General features: G+C 33.2%; 1 protein-coding gene across 2 annotated transcripts in view; it reads left to right on the top strand.

Annotated features, from left to right (window-relative positions):
• Window positions 1-24,184, top strand: part of LOC129235274 (zinc finger Y-chromosomal protein 2-like) — a 91,440-nt gene extending 67,256 nt beyond the window's left edge. For both annotated transcript variants that reach the window (XM_054868991.1, XM_054868992.1), the window contains exons 13-14: window positions 8,223-8,407; window positions 22,561-24,184. In XM_054868991.1, the coding sequence (XP_054724966.1) occupies window positions 8,223-8,407; window positions 22,561-22,692 (317 nt within the window). In that variant the 3' untranslated portion in view covers window positions 22,693-24,184. The remainder of the gene's footprint in view (window positions 1-8,222; window positions 8,408-22,560) is intronic.
• The last annotated feature ends 873 nt before the right edge of the window (window positions 24,185-25,057 follow it).

Genomic DNA, 25,057 nt, shown 5'->3' with positions numbered 1-25,057 from the left:
GGCTCAACCGGAATCTAACAAAATGACACAAAAACCGGTTTTGCCATCTCATATTTGTTTCCAAGGTGTCCAATTCGGCAATATATTACCAAATGATCGTCAGTCTGAGACGCTATATTAGTTTTGCATTGAAATAAGTAATTAATAGCCACAAAAAATGAGTAAACAGGCTTTTCAGAACACCCGATCGAAAACAAAAAAGGAAGTGCACAACTGGAAGTGCACACCCCACATGCGAAAATTATCCTTCTACAGTTTACGATTTTTGAGTTATGACTTATGAGAGGTACGTACGTACATCCAGCAGCAAGGAACAACGCAATAATAAACTTGTTTGGTACTTGAATGCAGTATTAAAAACTCTTTCAGGGGTGACTAAAATAGAAATTCATACTGAAATTTAGTAAACAATTTTATATGAAAACAACCTTTACTTTGTATTAAAAAGTAAAACATCAAAGGTCCTTTTTTTTTCAAAAACATCGGCCAGTTCCATCGGCTTTTCGATGTTTTTAAGGCCGATGGGCCAATGTTTCCTGCAATTTAGCATCGGCCGCCGATGCGGATGGATAAATTGTTGAACAATCGGCGCTGATGCATCGGCCAGGCCGATGCATCGGTCGAGTCCTAGTAGCTTTAGTCGCCATTGGCAGACCAGTATTGCAAATTTAATCTTAAATTATTCATTGCGTCTGCTACATTTGTTAATAAATATTTGCCCCCCCCCCCTCCCCATGGGTGCGCAAAACTATACTAAGATAAAGGTTGGCAGCTCTGCAATAGTGTATCACTTTTTCCTAAGATTATTTCGTGGAACGCTAACAAAACATTTTCCGAGATTTCTCCTCGAACTTGAAGTGCATTGGGGAACAAAACAATACTTGTAAGTACCAGGGCTTGCCATCTTTAATCATAGAAAGAAAGGCAACTTGAAGTCAAAAATCGCAGACAAAGAAAGTCGTTCCTCCTAGGCGTGCTATTGTTAAAACTCTTGCCGTGCTTTCTGTAGATTATCGCCAAACTGCCAAGTGCTTCTTATTAAAGGAAGCCAACAGCACTTCAGTCGGTTTCCAATTGTCAGCTAAAGCCGAGCCCTCCGTGCGGAAGAGCGGATGACGTCACTTCCTATGCCATTTGACGTCACATGCATTTGAACTTTAAAAATTATTTAAAAGAAAACTACTTATCGTATCGCAAAGATTTTTTCACCGATGATGTTCATACATGTTATTTTATCATATAAAAATAAAATTGAAAAATCGAAAACTTCCCTATTAACTTGTTATTTTGTGATCTTATGCAAGGGAAAAGCGCTACTCATTTCAGGCATGTGGTTTTTCCGTATTTTGGCGGAATTCAAAAAGAAAAAACTTTTTGTTTCAGTAAAAATCCATATTTTTGTTTTTTTCCCGTTGAAAAAAACATCCTTTCCGCGCATACCTTTGTTAAATTCTGTAAGCTTGAATGCTTTACTGTGCATATCCGGTTAATCAGCTACTTAACCAACAGATGCATTTCCTGCTCTGCGATTTGTTTAACTCAATTCCAATCTATTAAGTGATGCTCACTGTGCGTTGGCTCTTTCTCTACTTAAACGAACGGGTTTTTCGAGCATACTTCGTTCTTGCAAGCTCTGATTGGTAAAATTCGTTCACAATTTATAAAGTTAAGTGGTGAAATAGATCCTTTTAAGAAAAACATAAACACAGGGATCATTGTTGTGTTATACGATTTCAGTTGTGCATTGACCATGCTCTTTCAGCAATTTTGAATTTTATTGCTCACCTGTATTGAATTTCATGCAAAAAGTTGTTTATTGAAAATCTCTAGCATGTCTGTTATACAACGCTCAAAATCTGATGTTGTATTAAAAGAAATTGATATGGATCGAAAAAACAAATTTCCATGGAGATGGATGGATTCCAATTTCCAATTCTATGCTCCAGAGGCGGATGATGATACACTTGGAACAAAACTCGCACTACAGTCAATTCGCGATAACTCGAAGTCCGATAATTAAAATATTACAAATAACTTGAAGTTTTTATCAAGTCCCGATGCCTTTGTCACTAATTCCATGCAAATTATTCTCAATATCTCGAAGTTAACTTCCTTAAACTCGGAAGTTTTTTCAAAGGTGATTCGAGATTTACATCGAAAGAATGAAAAAAAAAAAAGAGAAAGAAATAAAGAAACAAGTGACTGTGAGAGAAAAATTAATTCACCTTCACCTGCAATTCCTGCACAATAGACCTCTAAAGCAAGAAAAGCACCTGTTGAGCTGATGTGCAGTAAAGGAGTTATAGGTGTGGAAATGAGTTAGCTTGTTTTCTTTTGCTGTACTGTTTACACTTTGACACGTTGCTGGACTATGGATTTGCTTTTTAGATGTTAAGTTGTTGTCTGATTGTACCTTTATTCAAAGGCTGACCTAAGTTAAGATGCATTCCCCTTCATTCTTTAGTTTGATAATTTGCTAATAAGTTCCAGAGAGACAGAGTGAGTTTTCTTTACTATTAAAAATGTTTAAGCAAATACTCTGTCAATGATATTAAAAGAAAAAAAAATTCTAAAGTGGTAGAATCCATGAATCCGGATTTTAAAAAAATGAAGATGTGCACCTTTCCTGAAGTAGAATCAGCTCTATTCAAGTGGTTCCAGCCGTATCGAAATCAAAACCCTGCTTTTGATTTTTTCCTTTCAATATTTTTGATTAAACTGTGCATATTGTGCTTAGAAGCTTTAATTTAAACACAATTTTGTCTGTTATATGTACATATTAATAAAATTTTCGGTGGTTTTTACTATTAAAATGTCAAAAACCGAAACTAGCGCTAAGTCGAAGTTTTTCGTCGGTCCCCTTTAGATTAGAGTTGTGGTGAATTGACTGTACTTAGGAATAATTATTTGTATGCCTGACAAAAAATATTTTATTTACAGCTTTATACTATCAATTGTTTATTTACCAGCTCTATTTATAAGCTATGGTTGAACTTCTTTTCAAAATCAGATTATTTTTTTTAATTCTATTTTTGATCAAAAAAATAATTTTTTATTTAATAATTTGATTTTTGTCTCATATGAGCAGGGTTGTCCTATTTTGTCCACCCCAGAAAAAAACACCAGAAAAAACCTGGAAAAAAATGTCACGGACAAAATGTCCGTGTTGGACATTTTGTCCATTTCGTCCACTTCATCAGTAAACTGAAAGTTTTGAGTTAAAAATTTAAAGTTTGAAAATAATAAATAATTATATACATTTTTCATAGTCAAGTAATATTTTAATATAAAAATAGCATACATAAATCTGTATATAAACAATTGATTGTAAAATATTTTGAAATGAAAATTTAAAAAAGTAAGATCAGTTGAAGTTTATGTAAGTGTGTTAATAAATCAAATAAGTGTTAAAATAAATTATAATGCAGGTGATAGCATTTATAAAACCAGCACATCAGCTGTAAATTTTAAGATGTTTATCTGTGATATGGAGGTTTATTGGCCATAATAAGTGCATTTATAAAATTAAAAAGTAAAAATAAAAAGTTTTTAAAGGTTGGAGTTTCAAAGCATTAAAAATCATATTTAAAGAAAAACTACTTGATATTAATAAAAGAAATGTTGGCATGAAATGAAATCTGTTCTTGCAATACAAATACAAATGTGATAATCAGCAACAGACTCTGACTAGGCTGTTCCTTGTCAATTTATTAGTTCTCAATGAAGATTAATGGCCCTTTTAAAGCTATCTACCCTCTTTCCTATTATAGCCTCTTCCGGTACACTGTTCTGAGTATCCACAACCCTACTAAACTAGTATTTTTTCTTAATTTGTATGACATTAACATATCCATAAAATATGTTGAGTACATAATTATATTAATATGGGGTAACATCAATAAAAACTCGAAAAATATAACAGTTAAAAAATATTTTTAGTTTATAAATCTTTGTTTTGTATGTATGTCTCTAAGCATTTCATTTGACTTTTCCATTGAATTTATTTTCTACTATTGTATATAATATTCTAATCATGCCCAATAGCTTATTCACACTGTTAAATTTTATTACCTTTATGTAAATTATGATCTAAAATTAGCTGCACCAAAGTGTAATTAAAAAGTTTTTTAGATTTATGAAATTCTAAGCTAATGATTGTATTTTAATTAAATGATTAAATCATAATAGAAAATGTATTAGAATAATATACTAATATTATTTCACCATAACAATAAATTTATGTATGTATGATCAGTTTACTTTTCATTTCGTCCAGTGTTTTATCCATTTTCTCCAGTTTCTTCCGGCGTCCCGGACTTTTTACAAAAAAGTGGACAAAATAACAACCCTGCATATAAGACTAGTTTATTTTCCCCTACTTTTCTGCCATCTATACTAAATTTGATGTGAATCATATGCATCAGTTTTCAAATTTGTTTTACCTCCTAGTTTTTGGTGCAGTACCTAATGCTAGAAATTGAAATAAATTTTTCTGTATTTTCAATGGAATAGATTATCTTTAACACGGCCATGAAAATTTTTATGAAGTCATGGAAATTTTTTATCAAAATTGAGTATGAACCCTGTGTCTGTCATAATGAATTACCATTGTCAGGCATAGGTTGTAGAAACTTTTATTGCAGTGGAAGTATGAAATTTTCAGAGCTCTAAGTATTTCTAATTGTCAACAAGTTCTGTATTTTTGTAAGTTTCAGCTCATTAGTTTTTGAGTAGCAGGCATGCAAACTTGCAAACTCTTGACAAAGCACAGCAGGTAAATTTTTCCTAGATTTTTGCACATCATAAATTTTTAACAGTGACAATTCAAAGCTCATGTTTAATTCTATAGTCAAAATACTTGATTTTAAAGTTTTACTGAAGCAGAGCGCAGACATTGATTTTGTAAAAGATAGTGTCATCCAAATTGGTAATCTAAATCCTTTGCATGAAAAGTAGCCTGTTTTCAGTGTGCTGTAAGCTCATGTTTGCACCTTGCATCTTCTTTTAGTACCATTAGAAAGAACAGATTTTTTCTGTTTAAAATAGGGTTTTTTTTTATGGTGTTCTTTTGGGTAAGAATAAAAAAAAGATCTTGAAACACTGTCTCGTTCTCCAGAAAAGCTTTTTCTACAATGCATGACGGCTGGTGATTACCATGGAAACCACTTTATAGTGATTTTACAACTCTTAGTGAGAAATACTTTCTTATTATTTTTAAAAGTTAGTTTGCAAATTAAATATGATAGAAATGGGAAAATATCTTCTGTCGTGTTATCTGTGAGTTTCATGATTTTTTTTTGAGCAATCACAATTGCTAATAGTTTTCACTTGACCGTGCTTGGCATTGTGGTTCCTTTTTGAACCCCACCGACCTCTGCAGGCGTGGCTCCTCCCAGTAGCTGCTTCTCCTGGTCCATGGCGTCCATGCCCTACACTCATGCATACACATGCGTGCCTTTACACACAAGCCAATGTGCATTCACACAGGTCTGCACACACACACGCCTACACACTCAAACTATACACACACATAACCACCCAAGAGGAGGGGCAGGCTTGGGGGACAGGAGCTGTTTCTAGAAACACCGACTCCAATGAGTAGGGTCTTGTCGCAACTTGTGATTGCGAAAAACATAATTTGAATTCAAAAAAGTAAAAATTTCTGTATTCTATCTACTTAATTTAAAACTCCTCTCCTTTCTATATTAAAAGCAATTTTCACCCCTGGAAGACTCCACTCACAGAGGATTTGAAAATTTTTCATTGTATGTTTTTCTTTGTGTAGAATGTTACTGATGTTATTTTTGAAAAATATTTTTTGTGTATGTTTAAACACTTATTTCTTCAAAAAAAAAAAAAAAAAACTCTTTTATTTTGATTTTCTCCTTTTTTTATTTATTATTTTTTTATAGTACTCTTAACTAGTGATGTTCCGGATATCCGTATCCATGGATATCCGAGGAAAAATAAAGATCTGTATCCGTATCCGTTACTTTTTTGATGGATCTTTAACAGATTTTTTTCTATTCTAAAAATTCTTAAATATTTGAATAAAAGACTATAAAAATCCGTTTCAATTAGGTTTTATTCCCTATTAAAATTATAAGGTATCATTTCCGAGGCCAATTTGTACCTCCTGTCGCAAAAAGGAAGGGATAATAAGTTTTAAAAATGTGTATAGTATATGTGTGTCTAGTTGTGACATTGTAGCTCCTAAACAGATTAACCGATTTTGATAGTTCATTTTTTCGTTCAAAAGGTGACTTGATCGAAAGTGTGCTTAGATTAGCCTCCTTTTTGTAGAACTTTAGTTACCGTAGAGCCGGAGACAATTAAAAGCCGACTTAAGGTTTTTCACAGTTATGGTAGTAAAAACTTATACGTACGTATGTTAAAAATATCGGAGCTAATTGAAAGAATGAAGTTTTCTGCGTTTTATATTTATTTGGAACATCCAAGTTATATACAGGGCTTGTGTTATTCTTCTTTTTGGTTTTTCTCGGCATCCTTCAAAAAAAGTGATTCTCAATTCTCTATTTACTGAATGTAAAGGTGTTCCCGTCTCTGTTATTTCTTCGGTCGGGGTATGTTGGTTGGAATGGGCTGAAATAAAATGCGAAAAATTATTTCTAGCATGTCCAGAAGCAGTTTTACACTCTTGCTCCTGTATCCTACATTTAACGAGCAAGCAAAAAATAATTTTTCACATTCTATCTAAGCATTAATGCAAAGCTGACACATTCCTTCCAACTCTTCCCTTAATTTTGACGGAGATTTCTTTAAAGAGTAAATCAGTCTTGATTATATTTTCGCAGATTATTTTTTGAGGAAACAGTGCCATTACCCTGACGGGAATACCTTCCCTAGCAAATTTAACTCTTGGGTAGTTGATTTGGGTAACAATTTTTGAGGTCCGTATCCGTATCCGCGGATCTTGACATTAATGATCCGGATCCACAGATCACAGATCTTTTTTTTAACGATCCGGCACATCTCTACGAGGGGGGACCCAAAAATAACCGGATTTTTGTTCTAAAATATTTATATATTAGTTTATTCACAAAATTTCTTTTGTCTCCTTTGAAGTGTTCACCCTCAGATGCAATACACTTCTTAATTCTTTTTTTCCACTGTTAGAAGCTCTAACCTTGACCATGTCCAGTGCCCATTGCAAAGTAGTTTTTACAGCCTCTACATCATCAAAAGGCTTCATTTTCAGATTTTTTTTAATCCTCGGGAACAGAAAAAGATCACATGGGACTAGGTCTGGCTAATACGGGGGTCGAAGAACGACTGGCCACCCCTGAGAGGCTAATTAGCGGTTAATAGTAAAGGTTGTGTGTACGGGAGCGTTATCATTGTGAAGAAACCATCCTTCCAACCGCCCTAGCGAGCTCCAACTCACTCTTGTTTCTTCTAAATTTTCGTCAATCGTAAAACGACCACTCTCGTTTTTTTGGCAGATTTTTTTCAACGTTTTCATCATTTCGAGACGTTGAAGGGGGCTCAGAGCGAGCATGATCTTTAACATTCATACTACCGCGTTAAGAGCGCCCAAACCACTCGAAAACTTATGTACGGCTCATAGCATCGGTCTTGAAAGCTTGTTGAAACATTTGGTAAGCTAATCCGTTGCCGACTTTTCAAGCTGGAGAAGCAAAATTTCAAGTTTAATTTGTTCTTTTAAATCTGCCATGTAATGAGTTCGCAGGCGAAAGAAACAGCACCTGAGAAAACCAAATCTACGATCAGACGGTATCAATTAAACTGACGCCACTTGCACAACTGGCTTGTGAAGGTCTCTACTTGAGCCATCTAGCTGGATAACACTCTACTACATCTAGGAAAGACAGTATTTTCCGGGAAATATTTTTATTTGTCTTGCCAATATTGACAGAAAAGACTATAAGTGCCGAAAATTTGCCGATTGTGCCAAAATCTCAAGGATAGAAACATTCCCCATTGTTGGAAATATTTTAATTTCAAATGCTTTTTGAATGCTTAAATATTGTGGGACAAATTTCCGTAACAATGCTACTCCGGTATTATTCAATCTACTGCAAACATGAACATTTGATCTATTTCAGCCTTAGTTTGAAATTTTAAACATCAAACAATTTCATTGCAGGAATTTCATTGACTGCTACAATGCCATCATTAGATTTTTAAATGTAGTTAGATTTTTTGTGCCTGGTTCTTGATTTACTGATTTATTTTTGCAGAAGACACCCAAACTACACTTTCTGAAATTCCTGCTATTAACAATGATGATGAAATGGAGTCTTCTCTTCATTGCCCTAGTCCTAAAGCAGATATGGAAGATTTAGCTAAGAGAGAAGCTGAATTACAGAGGAGAAGATTAGAGCAAAAACAAAAAGATATGGATGAATGCTTTGGTTTTAATGATGTGAGTTTCATTCCTTTTGTTTCAGTGAAATAATTCAAATTTTGATAAAATTAATGGGATTAATGTTTCTGACATGTGATGTAAAACACCAGTAGTGGCCACTTTAATGCTTATATTTAAAAAAAAAGGATTATTGTTCTCTCTATGGATTCAAAAGTGCTAACGTGCAGAAGGTATTACCTCCTGCAAGTTTGAATCCATTGGGAAACCTGGAATCCTATTTTTTCAAATATGAACTTGTTCTATTTGAAACGAGCTGATGTATGCATTCACACGACTTCCTTTTACACCATTTTAAAATTATTTCCCCATTATTGCCAATTTTAATGTGATTCAATAGTTAAATCTCTAAATATGGCTTTCTAAATGTGGTTCTCTCTAAAAATTGGCAACAAAACTTGGGGACCAAAAGTTTGGCAATATATCGCCAAGTGTTTGCATAAATTATAACACCACTTGAGTTTGCATTCAAATTAACATTGATTTCCCCCCAAAAAGGTGTAAAAGACCCCCTTTGGCACATCCGAATGCAACCAAAAAGGGAGATGCACAACTAGACCACACTAGTAGTCTACGTACCAAATTTCAACTTTCTAGGACATACCGTTCTTGTGTTAGGCGACATACATACGCACATACATACATACGGACGTCACGAGAAAAGTCGTTGTAATTAAATCGGGGAATGTCAAAATGGATATTTCATGTGTCTATACATTCTTATAGTCGGTGGAGTTTGTGCAAAAACATTTCACTTCCGGATACTAGTATGAAATTTTGTACAGCACTTATGTTCATATAAGAGAGCAAGAAAACGCCGGGAGGCAATTGATTGGAGGTCAAGACCCCCCTGTGGTGACGTCATCAAAATGGTCACCATGTATCGGTTAATACGTTGGTTTAACTGCTTAGAACTACATAATAGGTCATAATTTTGTAAAATTCAAATACATTATCTGAAAGCCGTTTAAAAAAGCTCTTTAACAGTGCTTAATTTTATTTTCTACTAGCGGTACCCGCACTGCTTTGCTCGTAGTAGAAAAATTAAAAGTTCATTTGATTCGCCTGTATATTTACAAACAATGGATGATGAATTTTTCTCCAAATTGCTATGTTAATTGCTCGGCCATTTTACGATTCCTTCCTTCCTCAGTTGCACGACAGCCCTGGGTGGGCCCTGACCTTCTCAAAAAAATTTTTATGTTACGGTTCCACGTTATGATAATTTTGCAATTTAGCCGTCCACGTTATGATAATATGCTAGGTAAAATATTCTTAAAATTGAAATAGAAAAAGAACAAAATCGAATTTTCGAAATATCGCTTCGAGGTGCACACCCCCATGCTACAAATTAATTCTGTGCCAAATTTCGTGAAACTAGGCCGAACAGTTTAGGTGCTATGCTCGTCACAAAGAGACATCCGGACAGATATCCAGACAAACTTTGAGCTTTATTATTAGTAAAGAAGACAAATAGTTTAATAATTATTACAATATCAACGTGAAAATTGATAGAAAAATAATGACTTTCCTGTATTCTGCGATATTGAAATAAAATTTTTACTGTTATACCTGCATTATAAAAGAACCTTTCCAGTTTCATTAAATTTAAATTTGTACTTCATGTTTTAGCACTTTTTGTCAGTATTTTACTTTTATATTGAATGAAAGAAACATTAAAATGCAGACATGATCAAAGTCCCCGCCCCAAATTTATCGAGAACTTAATTTTTAATGCTATCGTATAATAAAACAATTTTGTTAAAATGCGTACATTTTAAACATGTAAGAGAAATAGACGAAAATTACATGTTTTAATACAAAGAAAAAATACCTGTTATAACAAAAATTGTAATAAGTTTTTTTAAGGAACGTTTTACTTTTTGCACTGACCCTCGCAACTACAAAGAAGTGTACAATCCAGACCTGATCTGACGCATTGACAGCGTGTAGACATCTCCTTGCACTTGCATGATATAAGTTCCTATAATTTCTCCATTGTTATTTCGAGGTGTGCATACCAAAGAGGTTCAAACTCTTCATCTATTTTTTTTCCACCTCCACTGATATGGATCCAAGAGCTGAAAATTTTGCTGTAGATATTTTGTCCATATTGCTCTCTTAAGGTGATGCAGAAGAACGTTGCTAGATGGTGGAATACAATCAACTGGTCTGTTTTGCTGGATGAAGAAAATTCTCCTAGCCTCATTTACGGTTTCCACTGAGCTTGATGAATGATACGTCTGGACTACGAAGCGCTGAATAAGTAGGAAATGCTCATCGTCTTCATTGATGCTCTCGGGTACTTTAGTATAATACAAAAAAACTTTGTTAACATCTCTAATTACCATCCACATTTTCCATGCAGTACCTAATTTTACCAATGCTGGCAAAATTAGACACCGTGTGCTCATGTAAAGGCATGGGAAAAGGCAGAAGATCTGGAACACCTTGTGGAACTTTACGGTGCAAAACGTGGATGAGAAGATACGGCAGATATTTTCCACTTCCATACTCCACCCATAGCTCTTGAAGTTTCGGGACTCAGAACATAGAAATCACTACATCATTACTGTCAATAGTTTTCAAGGTGATCTTTGTATGACCCGAGTATTCTATTGCATGCTGCACATAAAGGAATAGCCTCGCATTGGCTTTTTTGTGGGATACGAGAGACATGGTTTCAAAATTGTTCTTGACTGAAGCAATTAGTGTTTTTGTAGGAGCATACAACCTGCTTCCCATCTGGTAGATCCATCTTCACGAGATTTTCTGCCAAAAATTCGAAAAGCTCCTCTTTATCTTTATTTTTCGCAAGAAATTTAGTAAATGACTTTGGTATCAAAACATTGGATTTAATACTTATTTTTGGTCCAGTTCCTCTAAATTGTCTCGTGTCGCTTTTCAAACTTCCTTTTGAATACCGGTCAAAAACTAAATCTACCCTATGAACGCTCTTTAGCCTCATTAATATGTACGGCTTCACAATCTGATCGCAGTATTGTTGGACAGTTCGAGCAGACTGAGGAACAAGCATGTGAATCAATGCAACCCCATCAATGAACAATTTGGTTCCGGAATAGCCGTCAAAACCAGTCCAGTTGATTGGACGATACAAGAAACTACGTCGGACTTTTTTCTTGGTTTCCTAAATTTGCCAAGGTTGGATACAGAAGGTGGACACGAGCTGTTTTCATGAGAAAAAATTATTTTACATCCATTTGAATTGCTTGGCAAGCAACATATAGCTTAGCAAAAAGAGTGCTGCCCCTCCTCAAAGCAACAATGTTTTGCTTGTCTTTGGACTGAACAGAAATATTTTTCTGCTCATCAAGAGGAGATTGTTTCTTTTAATAACATCACGTATGGATCATTTTCTTAACACTAAGCTTTTTTCCGAGAGAATAATTTTGTTGCTGTTTACTGTAGTTAAATCGTCATCTTCGAAAGGGTTCCCGGATTCCCGTGTTCTTCAAACGTTTCAACTGGGTTGGAAACATGAGTTTCATACCGAATGCAAAAGCTTCTAGTATCTTCATGTATCTAGTATCTAGCTTTTCAATAGCGACGTCAGACTTCAGGCTCTGATTTTCTTCAAACTCCCCAATCATGCGCACAACTTCCGGTCCAGCAAGCATCCATTGTATTAATGACAACTCATGACTTGAACGTGATAGATTAGTTGATGATTTTTAAATTAATTTGTTGCTTTGTTCATGCAAATGGTCGTGTGTCATCCTGGAAAATTTCCTCTCAGTTTTGGAGCCAGATATATTTCCCTTATGAAACTCCTGAAAAATAGCTGGATGCATCTCTGGTGATTGCTTAAAATTGAACAGAAATACTGAAGGTCATCGGGCATGATTTGTATGATAAAGAGCAAACATCCATGACATATGTTCTCAAGAGTGACAGTAAAATCTGAGAAATTTCCTTGACAAATAGTGCGCACCTTATTTAAAACTATACATTCTAGCTCCATGGTGATCTTCCAGTACTTAAACTGAGTCGATTCTTCTGATCTTCGCTTAACCCAATGTTTCGTCTATATCTTTTCGATTTTGATACGCTTTTTCTAACAGAACTTGGAGAGTGGTTACTGCAAAATCGTGAGCGTATCGACGTCTCTTCACATGCGAAACTTTTAGTGTTCTTTCTGCTCTTCCCGATGTTGTTACATGAGCTTCTACTAGGAGTTCAGTTCATCCACTTCCTTCAAGCCATGTACCTATAGCCGATGAAACAGCCATTTTTATGTGGAGACCACCTAACATGACCAACATTTTATCTTCGCCATATGCATTCAGCATAGCCCACTGAATAGATTTTAGCAGGGCGTAGATGGAACCTAGATCACAAACACTCAATACATTAAATATTTTACATTTTCAAAAGCACATGAAAGAAATGATTGCAAGCTATGTTAGTATTTTGAGGTCACATGGAATAAATGAAGGAGAAAAATTTATTCTAAAAAATACTGCGAGTTTTAAATACGTTTTGTTTATTGAAAAGGACGTAAAGGAATGAATACAAGCTATTTATGATAATTTTAATGCTAGATGGAACCAATAACTGAAGTTATCGATTTCAAACCGCAATAGAATTATATGACCCACCTTTATTTGATATTATTTGCTACAGCATTAACCAGTCAAATATTCAGTTATTGAAAATTATATCTGAATAATAAACATATCACTATGGCATTAATTATTACTGAGAACAGCAGAACTGGAAAAAAATTAGCTACGCGGACTGCAATCCAAAGTTACAGTTGTTGGCGGGAAAAAAATCGAGTACTCGTTCTGATTCTTGCCGCTAGACGACAGACGTTCGCACTTGCAGAATAATTGAATTATTACGTGACAATACATATGTGTATTTAATCCGGTAAGGAATTTTCAATTAAAAGTTTCAGTGCGGGTTAGATGCGGCGGAACAGTTGGAACAGTTCAATGAGAATGTCCCCCCCTCCGCCCCATGTAGTTACGTTATTGCAGTGAAATTTTTTTAACTGTTTACTATGGGGGGGGGGGAATTCATAATTTTTTAGTTTATTTTAGAGCTTTTATTTAGTGTACCTATTTTTTACGGAAGAATGATTTCTAATGGCGTTATGAGCAGTTAAACGAAACTTTCCACCTTTTCACAACGGCCTTTTAATGACGGAAATTTTAATAACTTTAAAACTACTTGTCTTAGGAGGAAAAATCAATCTCTGTTAAATAGTTCTTTAAAAGCTCTTTTAGATGATACACATTCATATCACAATATAAAGATCTATAATGTAGCTCTAAGCAGTTAAACGTACGTACTTACCTTTCCAGGCGGCCATTTTGATGACGTTAACTGTAATAACCATTAAAATATTTGTGATAGGAAAAAAAGTCAATCACTATTAAATAGCTCTTTTAAAGCGCTTTTAAATGACATACTTTAATATTGCAATATTAAGATCCATAATAGAGTTCTAAGCGGTTAAACGAACGTACTTTTCTTAATAAGGCGGCTATTTTGATGACGTCATCACAGGGGGTTCATGACCTCTGATCAAATGCCTCCCGGCGGATTTTTGCTCTTAGATATGTACATAAGCACTGTGCAAAATTTCAGACTGGTATCCGGAAGTGAAATGTTTTGGGTATTTTTGTCACAAACTCCACGGACTACTTAGGCACTTATCCGCGTATGATCGGGTTGAAAAAAAAAACAACATTAATTCAGGGGTGAACAAAATGGAAATTAAGGCCAAATGTTGAGTGAAATTTTTTTTCGCGAATACAATTCTTCCTTTTTTATAACAGGAAGTAAAAATAGCAAGAAAATAAGTTATCCTCTTTATGTAAGTCATCTACATATTTTGCACTTTTTTTTTTCTTCTTCTGGTTGAACCATGAATTATAGTTATTGCAAGGCTAATAAAAAGAATAATTTCTATTTTCATTAAATTTTGTTTTGAAAATAAGCACATTTCCGCTATTATTTAATGACAGACTTTCAAATGTTATGAAATTAAACATTAAACAGTTTTAATGTCACCAAGTTTTATGTTATCGTAATCTTTATATATTAATAGGCAAGCCGTTTTCTTTCGGTACCGATTCCTCCTCTGTTTGTGAACCGATTTCCTTCATTCTTTTTTTGTTCAGTAGCTATTGCCGAGTTTTAGTGTCATCAATAAAAATTTTTGAAATCGAACGCTAATTAACGGAGACATTAATAAAAAACGCATTTTTGTCTTAAATGTCTCTTTCTACGCGAACGGATGGTCCAATTTTTTCGAATTTGATATGGCTGGAAAGGTCTTTAAAGAATGCTCCTAACGAAGAAAGGGTCAGGGCGCCCAAGGTCCAATAACCTAAATCCACTAGAAAAAAAGTTATAAGCATTTTTTAGCTAGCGAAACTCAGAAATTTAAATTTTATCGAAACAATGGAAAAGCCATTGTTGAAATTCATTGTTGGAAGCGTGAAACATTAAGTTTTAATTCATTTTTTAAACCACTTTTTCTACATGAAAAATGCATTTTAATGCTTCGAGCTTGGTATGGTTGGAAAGCTCGTGCAAAATACTATAAAACACGTTCTACCCGGTAAACCGTTTGCAAATGCTAATCCGCTAAAAATGGCTAGAAAACGCGTTAGAAGCAATTAAAAGTTAGTCAAAATTCATTTTTATTTGCTTTTTCACGCGGCACAGTTAGCGAGAAGAAATTGCTGGATAAAATTTTGGTGTTGCCAATTCTCGCTTGAGCATAAATAAATGACATACTTGCATTTGTTTTTATTATTGAGGCTTTTTGGGTAACTACGGGCATTTAAAATATTTTCATTTTGATTATGTTTTCGCGATTTTAATTTTTAAATAAATCATTTTACGGAGTGAGGGACGGCTTTCAGATCCAGCTCCCAATAATACCTGCATTTGCTATCACCACAATAAGATCTCAAGGTGAAACTTTTGATAAAATTGGTGCATTAATACGACGTTCAGTGCTTTCGCGTGGACAATTTGGTTGTTTCCTTCAGTCAAAAGTAGTACTTTTTGTCACTGAAATTGATAGAATAAGCAAAAAAAAAACCAAGGACTCAGAAAATACTTTCATTTTCCCAACAGTTACTTTTTAATTAATTTTTTTAAATGTCAGATTTTTCAAACAAGGCATGGTCTTGATGACGGCTCTTTGACGCTTCTTTCTACCACGTTTCCACGTTATGATAATCAAGAAGCGAATTAAAATTGCGCTCTACACTTGCTATCAACCATATCGTTACCAATAAATATGAGTAAAGATACGTACAGAATACTTTGCTCTGTGAATGGCAACATTGAATGGCATTTCATCATTTGTGATGTCAGCGTCAGAAGCGTAAACAATGAAAGCACACCGATTTAAGTAATTTTTAAAAAATATTAAACTTAAACAAATTATTTAAAAAATGGTAAGATCCTGTGTTTTTAAGCATTCTCTTTCAGAAAAAAAAAATACTTTTAAAAATTTTAGAAACGACCCCATTACATGTTGCTGTGAGTAGAGTTCGTTCATTTGACTGTTGCAAATTTTAATTTAACGGCAAGATCATGCCTACTTTCAAAGAATATTGTTTGTACAGAAGTTTTACATATTAAGGGAGTTTTGCAGCATCATTTCATTCAGAACGACTTCTGTAATGGGGTTGTTTCCTTCAGTCAAAAGCAGGGTTTAAGCTGGGTTCAAAAGTTCTTTAGCATAAAAGCTAAAATTGTGGGTCAAGTTTTAGCAAAATGCTAAAATGTTACATGTTCGCATATCTTTCTAAATGTCTCAGTGTGTTTCATCTCCAGTTCAAAATAAAATTCTTATTTCATCTCTATGGCATCCTTAAAGAAATACGTACAGCAATTATTTTTTTTAACGTAAAATGAAAAAAAAAAACCCTACATATTTGGTTTTAGAATGTTGCACTCTCTCCCTCCTAATAATGCAGTTATTGAAAGTTAGTTACTATCTATGCTATTGAGAAGGGCATAATGCCGGAAGACTAAGTATTGGTGACTTCATAGTAATTTTAAAATCTTAGCTTAAGATTTAAAAAAGATTAAGTTGATTATCGTCATGCTGCTTCCTCTTTTGGATTATACATTGTTTCTCTTTTTTAAAATAATTTATACTTTGTTTGAGCATAAAAGCGAAAATGCTTTACTTTGTTTGCGCAATTGAGATAGTGCTTTCGCATTTTGCGAAAAATGCGATCATAGCGGAAACCCTGGTCAAAAGTAGTACTTTTTGTCACTGAAATTGATAGAATAAGCAAAAAAAAAAAATAAAAATAAAAAAATAAATAAATAATTAAATAAATAAAATACAGTGCAGGACCTTTTATCCGGGAACCAAAAAACCGGGAAACCAGAAAACCGGCAACCTTGCCAATTTTCCCGCCATTTTTTAAAAATGCGCATTTTTGGCAATTTTTGAAAAACTAAGCATTTTTTTGAAATACCTAAAAGAGTATGAATGGTTTCTTAATAAATACCATATTACTCATCTATAATTAGGGAAAATGTTTTCAAAAACGAACTTCAGAGGGTTATGCTTAACGCAGGTCAAAATTTCCGAAATATTTTCTTGAATTAAAAAGTACACTCGTAAGTCTGAAACTTTCGTGTTTTATTCCAACTGAATGCTAAAGAAATGAATATTGTCACATTCTAAAGCAATATTTTATTGAATAGTCTCTAATTAAAGCCATTTGGAGCGTAAGTCACGTCGGAAAAGCGCGGGAAACACCAATTTTTAATTTGTATAACTATTTATTATGGGAATTTAAGTTTCATAAACAAACAGCCAATAGCGCTTTTTAGCGATCCAGAAAACCGGGAAATTCAGATATCCGGGACGGCGATGGTCCCGAACTTCCCGGATAATTGGTTCTCTACTGTAAAATAAAATAATAAAAATAACATGGCCTTTGGCGCATCTTCAGGGGTCGAAGTGGTCCTATATATCCTATATTTCCTACATTTTCAAAAAAAGTATGAAAATCGTCCTATATTTTCTATATTTTTGGAAAATGTCCTATATTTCCTATATTCCTGTTTTTTATCCAATTTATTTCTTTAAAAGAACAGTAAACAAACTATCTGACTTCGGATTTTTCGTCGAAAGTACGTGTGTAAACGAATTTCAAATTAAAAAACACAACTCACTAAATCCTGCAACAGGAATCTTCTCTCATTGGTCACAGCAATATGACGTCACTGTAGTGGGTGCAGTTTCGAGAACGAATTCTGAAGTTGGTTTTAGAATTTTGCGTTTGGCAACAGCAGTTTGTTTTGTTTTCCAGCGTGGTTTTTTTTGGTTTTGTTTTCGTGTTTTTTTTTTGGTTTTTGTTTTCGCGGGTATATTTTTGTGTTCAGTGCATTTTCTGATCGGAATGTTATAAGTCTTTTTGCAATCTTTTCTTTTTGTGGAATTTTATAGAACAAAATATCTGTATGTTTGTGCTACAAAGCATTGGTTATTTCCTGTTAGTTCTCAACACAAAGACGGTTTTTATTTATTTATAGAAGCTATGTTTGTGACACTTCTATCCCTGCAAAAATTGTGAGTTGCTGTGTTAATTATCAATAAATTTCACTTTGTTCTTTTTTTTTTGTCTACAAAGTACACTTTTTTCAAAAATTATTCTTTCAACTACAGGAAAGTCATTTTAGGTGTAAGTTATAATTTTGTTTGAAGGTTTTTTTTAAAACAAGATCATTGATAAGAAGAAATAAATAATATGTAAGTATTATTTCTTTTTTCATAGCGAAACTATTCATATAATGTGTCCTATATTTGTCCTATATTTTTTGTGGAAAATGTCCTATATGTGACAAGTCGATCACTTCTACCCCTGCATCTTTCTATCTCGTTTCCACGTTATGATAATCAAGAAGCGAATTAAAATTGTGCTCTACGCTTGCTATCAACCATATCGTTGCCAATACATGTAAGTAAAGATGCAAATTAAATATTTTGCTCTTTGAATGGCATTACTGAATGGCATTTCATCATTTGTGATGTCATCGACAGAAGCGTAAATAATAAAAGTGCACCGATTTAAGTATTTTTTTTTAAATATTAAACTTCAACAAATTATTTTAAAAAATGGTTAGATCCCATGTTTTTAATCATGCTCTTTCAGAAAAAAAAAATACTTTTAAAATTTTGTAAACGACTCCATTGTGAAATTGGCGAACTTAATCCATTTTGGCACCAATGCCAGGGCGAGAAATATTTTTCTTTTGCATTCTTAAAAAAGGAGTACAGAAATGTCTATTTGCAAGGAACTGATACAAATCAAGTCCTTCTTTAAGGTGAGGTTCGTTAAATTTTAACCGTTCGTGAAAAAGCGGAGGAAATAAATGACAAGAGGAACATACAATGGGGAGAATAAGACATCAAGCTTTTTTTTGAAGAATGTCTATGAAAAACTGTGATATGTGGCAAAGGGAAGAGGGTTTATGGTGAAGTGTGAAACTTTGCGACAAAGGGGAGAGAAATCAAAAGTTTTGAAAAGTGCATTTGTCAGTTTTCCCCTAAACCATAAACAAATCATAAACACGATTCTTATAAAAATAGCACTTTTATTGCGACGTCCAGTGTTTTTGAATGGACAATTTTTAATGTAGCAAGTAGGATTTGTTTTTTTTTTTGTTTTTTTTGACTGTTTGAAACTTAATAATTCTAACGGCAGAGGTCAAGGCAACTTACTCAATAATATTAAACTTATTAAAAGAAGCATGGTTCATGCAGAAGTTTTACGTATAATCTGAGTTTTTCAGGATCATTTCATTCGGGAAGATTTCGATAATTGTTAATTTGGCAGGCACTCTTCATGTATTGGCGTCAAATTTTTGGCACCAATTGCAGCTCGAGAAATATTTTTACTTTGCATTCGAAAACAAAGAGTAGGGAAATTTACATTTGCATACGGTTGCCACAAAATAGGGGCTGTCCACAAATAAAGTCCCGCTTTAAGGTGGGGTTCACGAAATAGTACAGTTTGTGTCAAGGGAGAGGAAAGACATGACAAGAGGGGCATACAATGGGGAAAATGTGACAACAAGCTTTTTTAATAGGAATGTTTATAGAAAACATTGTGACATGAGAGGGAGTATGGTTAAGTGCAAAATTTGTGACAAAAAGGGGAGAGGGTAGAAAGTGTTGAAAGGTGTGACATCAGTTATGCACCGCCCTTAACCATAATCAAATCTCAAAGACGACATTTTTTTAAAATTGTACTTTGTTTGCGAAGTCCAGTGTTTTCGAATGGGCAGTTATATGTTGCCAAGAGTTGAGTTCGTTCATTTCATACTTGGAAATTTATATTTCTAATGACGATATCAAAGCAAATTACTCAATAATAGTAGAAGTTTTATAAGTAATATTGTTCACGCAGAAGTTTTACGTGTTAACTGAGTTTTGCTGCTTCATTTCTTTCTAAAATGGATGATTGGCGATTTTTATCGATTGGTGTGAAACTTTTTGTTTCCAATGCCAGCGCGAAAAATGCTTTTCCTTTGCATATGTAAACAAAGAGAAGAGAAATGTCTATTTGCATAGGGTAAGCACAAAACAACATGGTATCCAAAATAAAATTATTCAAGCCAGGAATTTGACGACCACACCAATTTCTTGATGGGGTTCAGTTAAAAGTACTACTTTTAGTCAATGAAATTGATAGAATAAGCAAAAGAAATAGCGTGGAGCCAGAAAAACTTTTATTTTCCTGACAGTTAGTTTTTATTTATTTTTTTAAATGTTTGATTTTGGAAAGAAAGCGTGGTTTTTATGACGTTACAAGTGACGTACTTTGGCGCGCTACTCCATAACCGAGCAAAATTTTTACGCTTTGTTGTCAACTATGTTTCCAGGTTATGATAATTTGCGTTATGCGCTAATGACAACAGTGAATGGCATTTCATCGCTTTTGACGCCATGTGCAGAAGCGTAAAAAATGAATTTCAATCTGCTCATCGATTAAAATAATAGTTAAAAAATATTAAATGTTTTCAAATTATTTAAAAAATGGTTAAAACCTTTGTTTTTAAGCATGTTCTTTCAGAAAAAAAATACTTTTAAAATTTCGGAAACGACCCCATTACCGAAATATCCCCTTTCATCCATTTATTTTGAGATTAACAGACAAAAAGCAAAATTGAAATAAATTATTACTGTTTGTTATTTTGTGTACATATAAAAATTGTATGCTTCCAGATATGCAGTAAATATGAGTAAGAGTATAAATAAAAATGTTAGAATTAGTTAAATTCATACAAGTTTTCTCAAATATTCATTTATGAATATGGTCGAATTTCGACCACTGGGCGAACACTAGTACCTATTACACTGCGTGGCGGAAAAAAAGAAAAACTTCAATATGCTCTTGACAGAATTCTTACTGATTCTAATGTAAAATGACCCCCTGAATCTGAATATGACCTCTTTTCTCCCCTATCATATCATGTCCCACTTTTTGAAATTGCCCCCCCCCCCTTTTTTTTTGAGAGAGAGAGAGTTTTACAGATATTATTTTTAATTTGAAGAGGAAAAAAGCATTTTATTAGCCATTAATATGGCTCTATTGTTTGTCACTTTTTTGATTTCAAAACAATGGGGCAGTGTGTCGCCAGAAATATAAATATATATTAATGCTATTCTATAAGCATGATTAAGTTTTTTTAATTTTAATTATATCTGTGAATGTAAGCTGAACTATAACTATACAGGAAGATTATTTACTGAGGATCTGTGATGTGACTCTGACTATGCAAAAGGCAATGTTTCCAACTCGTTTTTTTTTTACAATGTTAATTTTTTTTGGACATAGGGCTAATAGGAGTGAGTTTCAGAAGTATTTGTTGAAGTTTCTGCAATAATGATTGTAAAAGCATCAGTAATTAGTGTTGAAAACTATGTTAGAATTATTTCATGACGGTACATCACAAAGTAGATGCAACAAAATCCATCTGTTTCATATTTTGTTTCCTTCTAATTATATGTATGCATATGAAGGTAGAGTTGTTATTTTTGTTCATGTGTACTTCAGGAAAAATATCATTTGCATCACAAAATGCCTGTAAATCATGTGACATTTGTAGAATCTTTTATACTTCCTTTTACGTAGTAAAGGTAGTATTCTATTCGCGAAAAAAATTTTCACCCAAAAATCGGCCTTAATTTTGATTTTGCTCGCCCCAGAATGAAGATGGAGTTTTTTTTTTCAACCCGACCATGCATGGATATATTCTTAAAGAACCTATAGCTAGACATCCGAAATATCCATTTTTACGAACCCCGAGTTAATTACAACAAGTTTTCTCGTGACATGCGTATGTATCGCATAACTCAAAAAACGGTATGTCTTAGAAAGTTGCATTGGTACGTAGACTCCTAGAGGGGTCTAGTTGTGCACCTCCCCTTTTATTTGGATTTGGATGTTCTAAAGGGGGTCTTTTACACCTTTTTTGACGATTTTTGGAAGATCATTGTTAATTTCAATGCAAACTCAAGTGGTGTTATTATTTGCAAACACTTGGCAATATATCGCCAAACTTTTGTCGCCAACTTGGCAACAAATTTGACTTTTTTTTGTTTTAATCTGGTGTCATTTTTTCCATAATATTTTGATAGTTAACCATTGAATCACATTAAAATTGCCAATATTAGGAAAATTAATCTGTATAAAACGTTTCTTTGCTTTGGTTTGCAACAAACTTGGGGTGAAAATATTTAAAGTGTTTCTTTGCATACTCCACTTCAATATTATCATTAAATTGGTGCAAAAGGAAGTAATGTGATGCACATTTCAGCTCATTTATTACTAGCCTAAAATAAGTTAAAATAATGGCTTTTTTTTAAATATTTTTTTAACGAAACTTTAGCTAGAGGGCATTATTTAACTGCATTGCCTTTTTGCTTTCTCACTTAGAAGTTTGTGTTTGTATAAGCAAGTCTTCCTGTATGAGCCAGTTAAAATTTTATGTGCACTCTTGCAGAGATTGTCACATTGGTTGTACTATATAAATTCATCACTGATAGTAAAAAATTAAACAAATTGATTTGGTTGAAGCCTTCAGCATAGTTTTAGTTATAAATGTCTCATTTGGTGCTTAATTCTTTTTAGGATGAAGAAGAAACTGAAACTATTTTAGCTATGCCTGCTGTGCCAGGCGCTCAGCCCTTGACAGTGAATTTGGAAGAAAATCTCCTCAGTAACCTGCGTAGTCACAATGGAGTACTTACTGAAGCCACGTAACACTTAAATGTTATTGATAGTTTCAAATATTTGCGGACTTATTGCAATATGGTGTCAGTAGTTACGAAAACATTCTGTGATTCTCAATTGGGGATTGTCCACGAAGAAACTTTATAATTGTTGACTAGTGTCAGGCACCATGAGCAGCAGAGACTGAAATGCTGTGTTTTTTGTAAATATCTTAAGTGAAATTTCTGACGTGAATGTCTCACGCTTTTCCAAAAAGACTGAAGAAGAAGAGAAAAAAAATCACATGCACACATGCAAATTGAAGCCACAATTTCTAACTTTCTGTATAAATTGACTGTGTGCCGCAATTTCGAAAACCGTATATACTTTGTTAGTATGATAGAATGTCAAAATTCTGAAGCAAAACAGTAACAATACTCGTCTTTTTTTTTTTTTTTTTTTTGTTTCATTATTTACTGAGAAATGCACTTTTAAAAAGAATTTAACTTTCTTTGAAAAAGCATGTTATTATTTGTTAATTATTGAGAGTATTGTCACTTTTTTTGATGCTCATTTAAATACCAAAAGAACCATTTAGTCATTTTGACTTTTAAGCTAATGACTTGCATATAAGTTATGAGTATGAATACTTTTATGTAAAATGTTAATACACTGTATTTTGTTAATTTTTATGCATAACTTGCATGAATTGCATTGTTTTTTGTTGTTGCTGGGTATTTATTGAATTTTTCGTATTTTGTTTATTATTTAGATTTGTGTTAAATAATTTTATCAAGCATTTTATATTTTTCTTAAAAAAGCATTTCTGCAAAACTTATGTAGTATGGGAAAGAAAAATTTAAACCATTAAAATGTATAAATGATCATTTTTTGCACGTTTGAAATATCTCATGTATTTTATGTGAATTACACAAAATAAATATTGCATGTAGATCTAAATGCAAATGTAGGTACCAAGTTTTAATTATTGATTACTATAATTAATAAGTTATGATCTAACAACCATTGTATATTTGCACGTCTTTTTGTCTCTACCCCCTTTCTTGTAGTACCCAAACTATATGTCAAAATTTTTTTCCCTCAATTCTATGAATAATTACGACAATTCATTTTTTATGACAACGTTTAAAAACACTTTTCTTCAAATGTTTACACAATTTGTTTGTTGAAAATTTTTACTTGCAATGTTAGTATGTAAACTAAGAAGTGTTAAAAATAAACCATTGTGTTTTTCTGTTTGTTGGAAAATTATCTTTAAGCTTTTCTACTCTTTGAAAGGAGGAATGATTGTTACAATTTACACAGAAATAATAATGTGTATCAAAAATTACTTCAATACTTGTATATATTACTTTCTACTCCTTGGAAAAGTTAATTTATTATATTGAATTGTAATTGTATTGTCTTCAAAAAATATAGTTTGTTAAAGAACTTTGATTTTAAATGATAAAGAACAAGCAGGTTGAAATTAACTGTAAAATGCTGTCAGCACTAAAATAACGTTTCTAATGAGTCCCTTAAGAATGGGTATGTTATGTGTGTGTGTGTGTGTGTATATATATATATATATGTATATATATATATATATATATATATATATAACACTAATATACTATAAGAAACACTATCATATACTGTATTTATAATCTGCACCAGTCAACCAAAATGAACTTCACTACTCAGTGCAATAGGCTCCATGGGCTGCTCTATGATACTGGTAGACAACATATATATATATATATATATATATATATATATATATATATATATATGCACTTACACAGTTACTCCAGTTTATGAAGAAGCTGCCTATAACAAATTTATGGCTATAACATAATGTCTTCGATTCTCCTTCATATTTTACTGTGTATTACTTAACTATTTGTAACAATTTTTATTTAGTTTCTTCCACTAAGTTGTTTTGAGGGTTGCAACAGTATATATATATACAGTCAGATCTCCATAACTCGAAGCTTATTACTGGAATATTCCTTTATCTCAAACTTTTCATTAGGTCCCAAACTCTTGAGGTTGTTGTAGAAACTTCCCATAACTTGAACGTTTTTAGCTGGTCCCTTGCAAATAGCTATTAAATAGGGAAAGATAATGTATGAATCCAGAGCTCATCAGCCGTGGAGGATTCATTAAATATGGTCAAAAGACCAAAATTTTTTAACTATGAACTGAAAGAGAATGTTTAAGCTCCAGTACATGCAATACAGAGTAACATTGGGCAAATGCACCACATGCTAAACTATAAGCAATAAACAAGAGTTAAAACTAAAAGCAGCAGGTTTCGCCTCGGGTAATTAGGTAAACAAGTTCCGATAATTAGCCATCCACGGGACAGTACCTGCCAATAACAAAATTATCTTACCTTGAAATCCATATAAAA

Source organism: Uloborus diversus, chromosome 2 (genome assembly GCF_026930045.1).
Source record: "Uloborus diversus isolate 005 chromosome 2, Udiv.v.3.1, whole genome shotgun sequence".
Lineage (NCBI taxonomy): Eukaryota > Metazoa > Arthropoda > Arachnida > Araneae > Uloboridae > Uloborus > Uloborus diversus.
The sequence above is the reverse complement of the archived record's forward strand: the minus strand, read 5'-3'. Positions and strand labels throughout refer to the sequence as shown.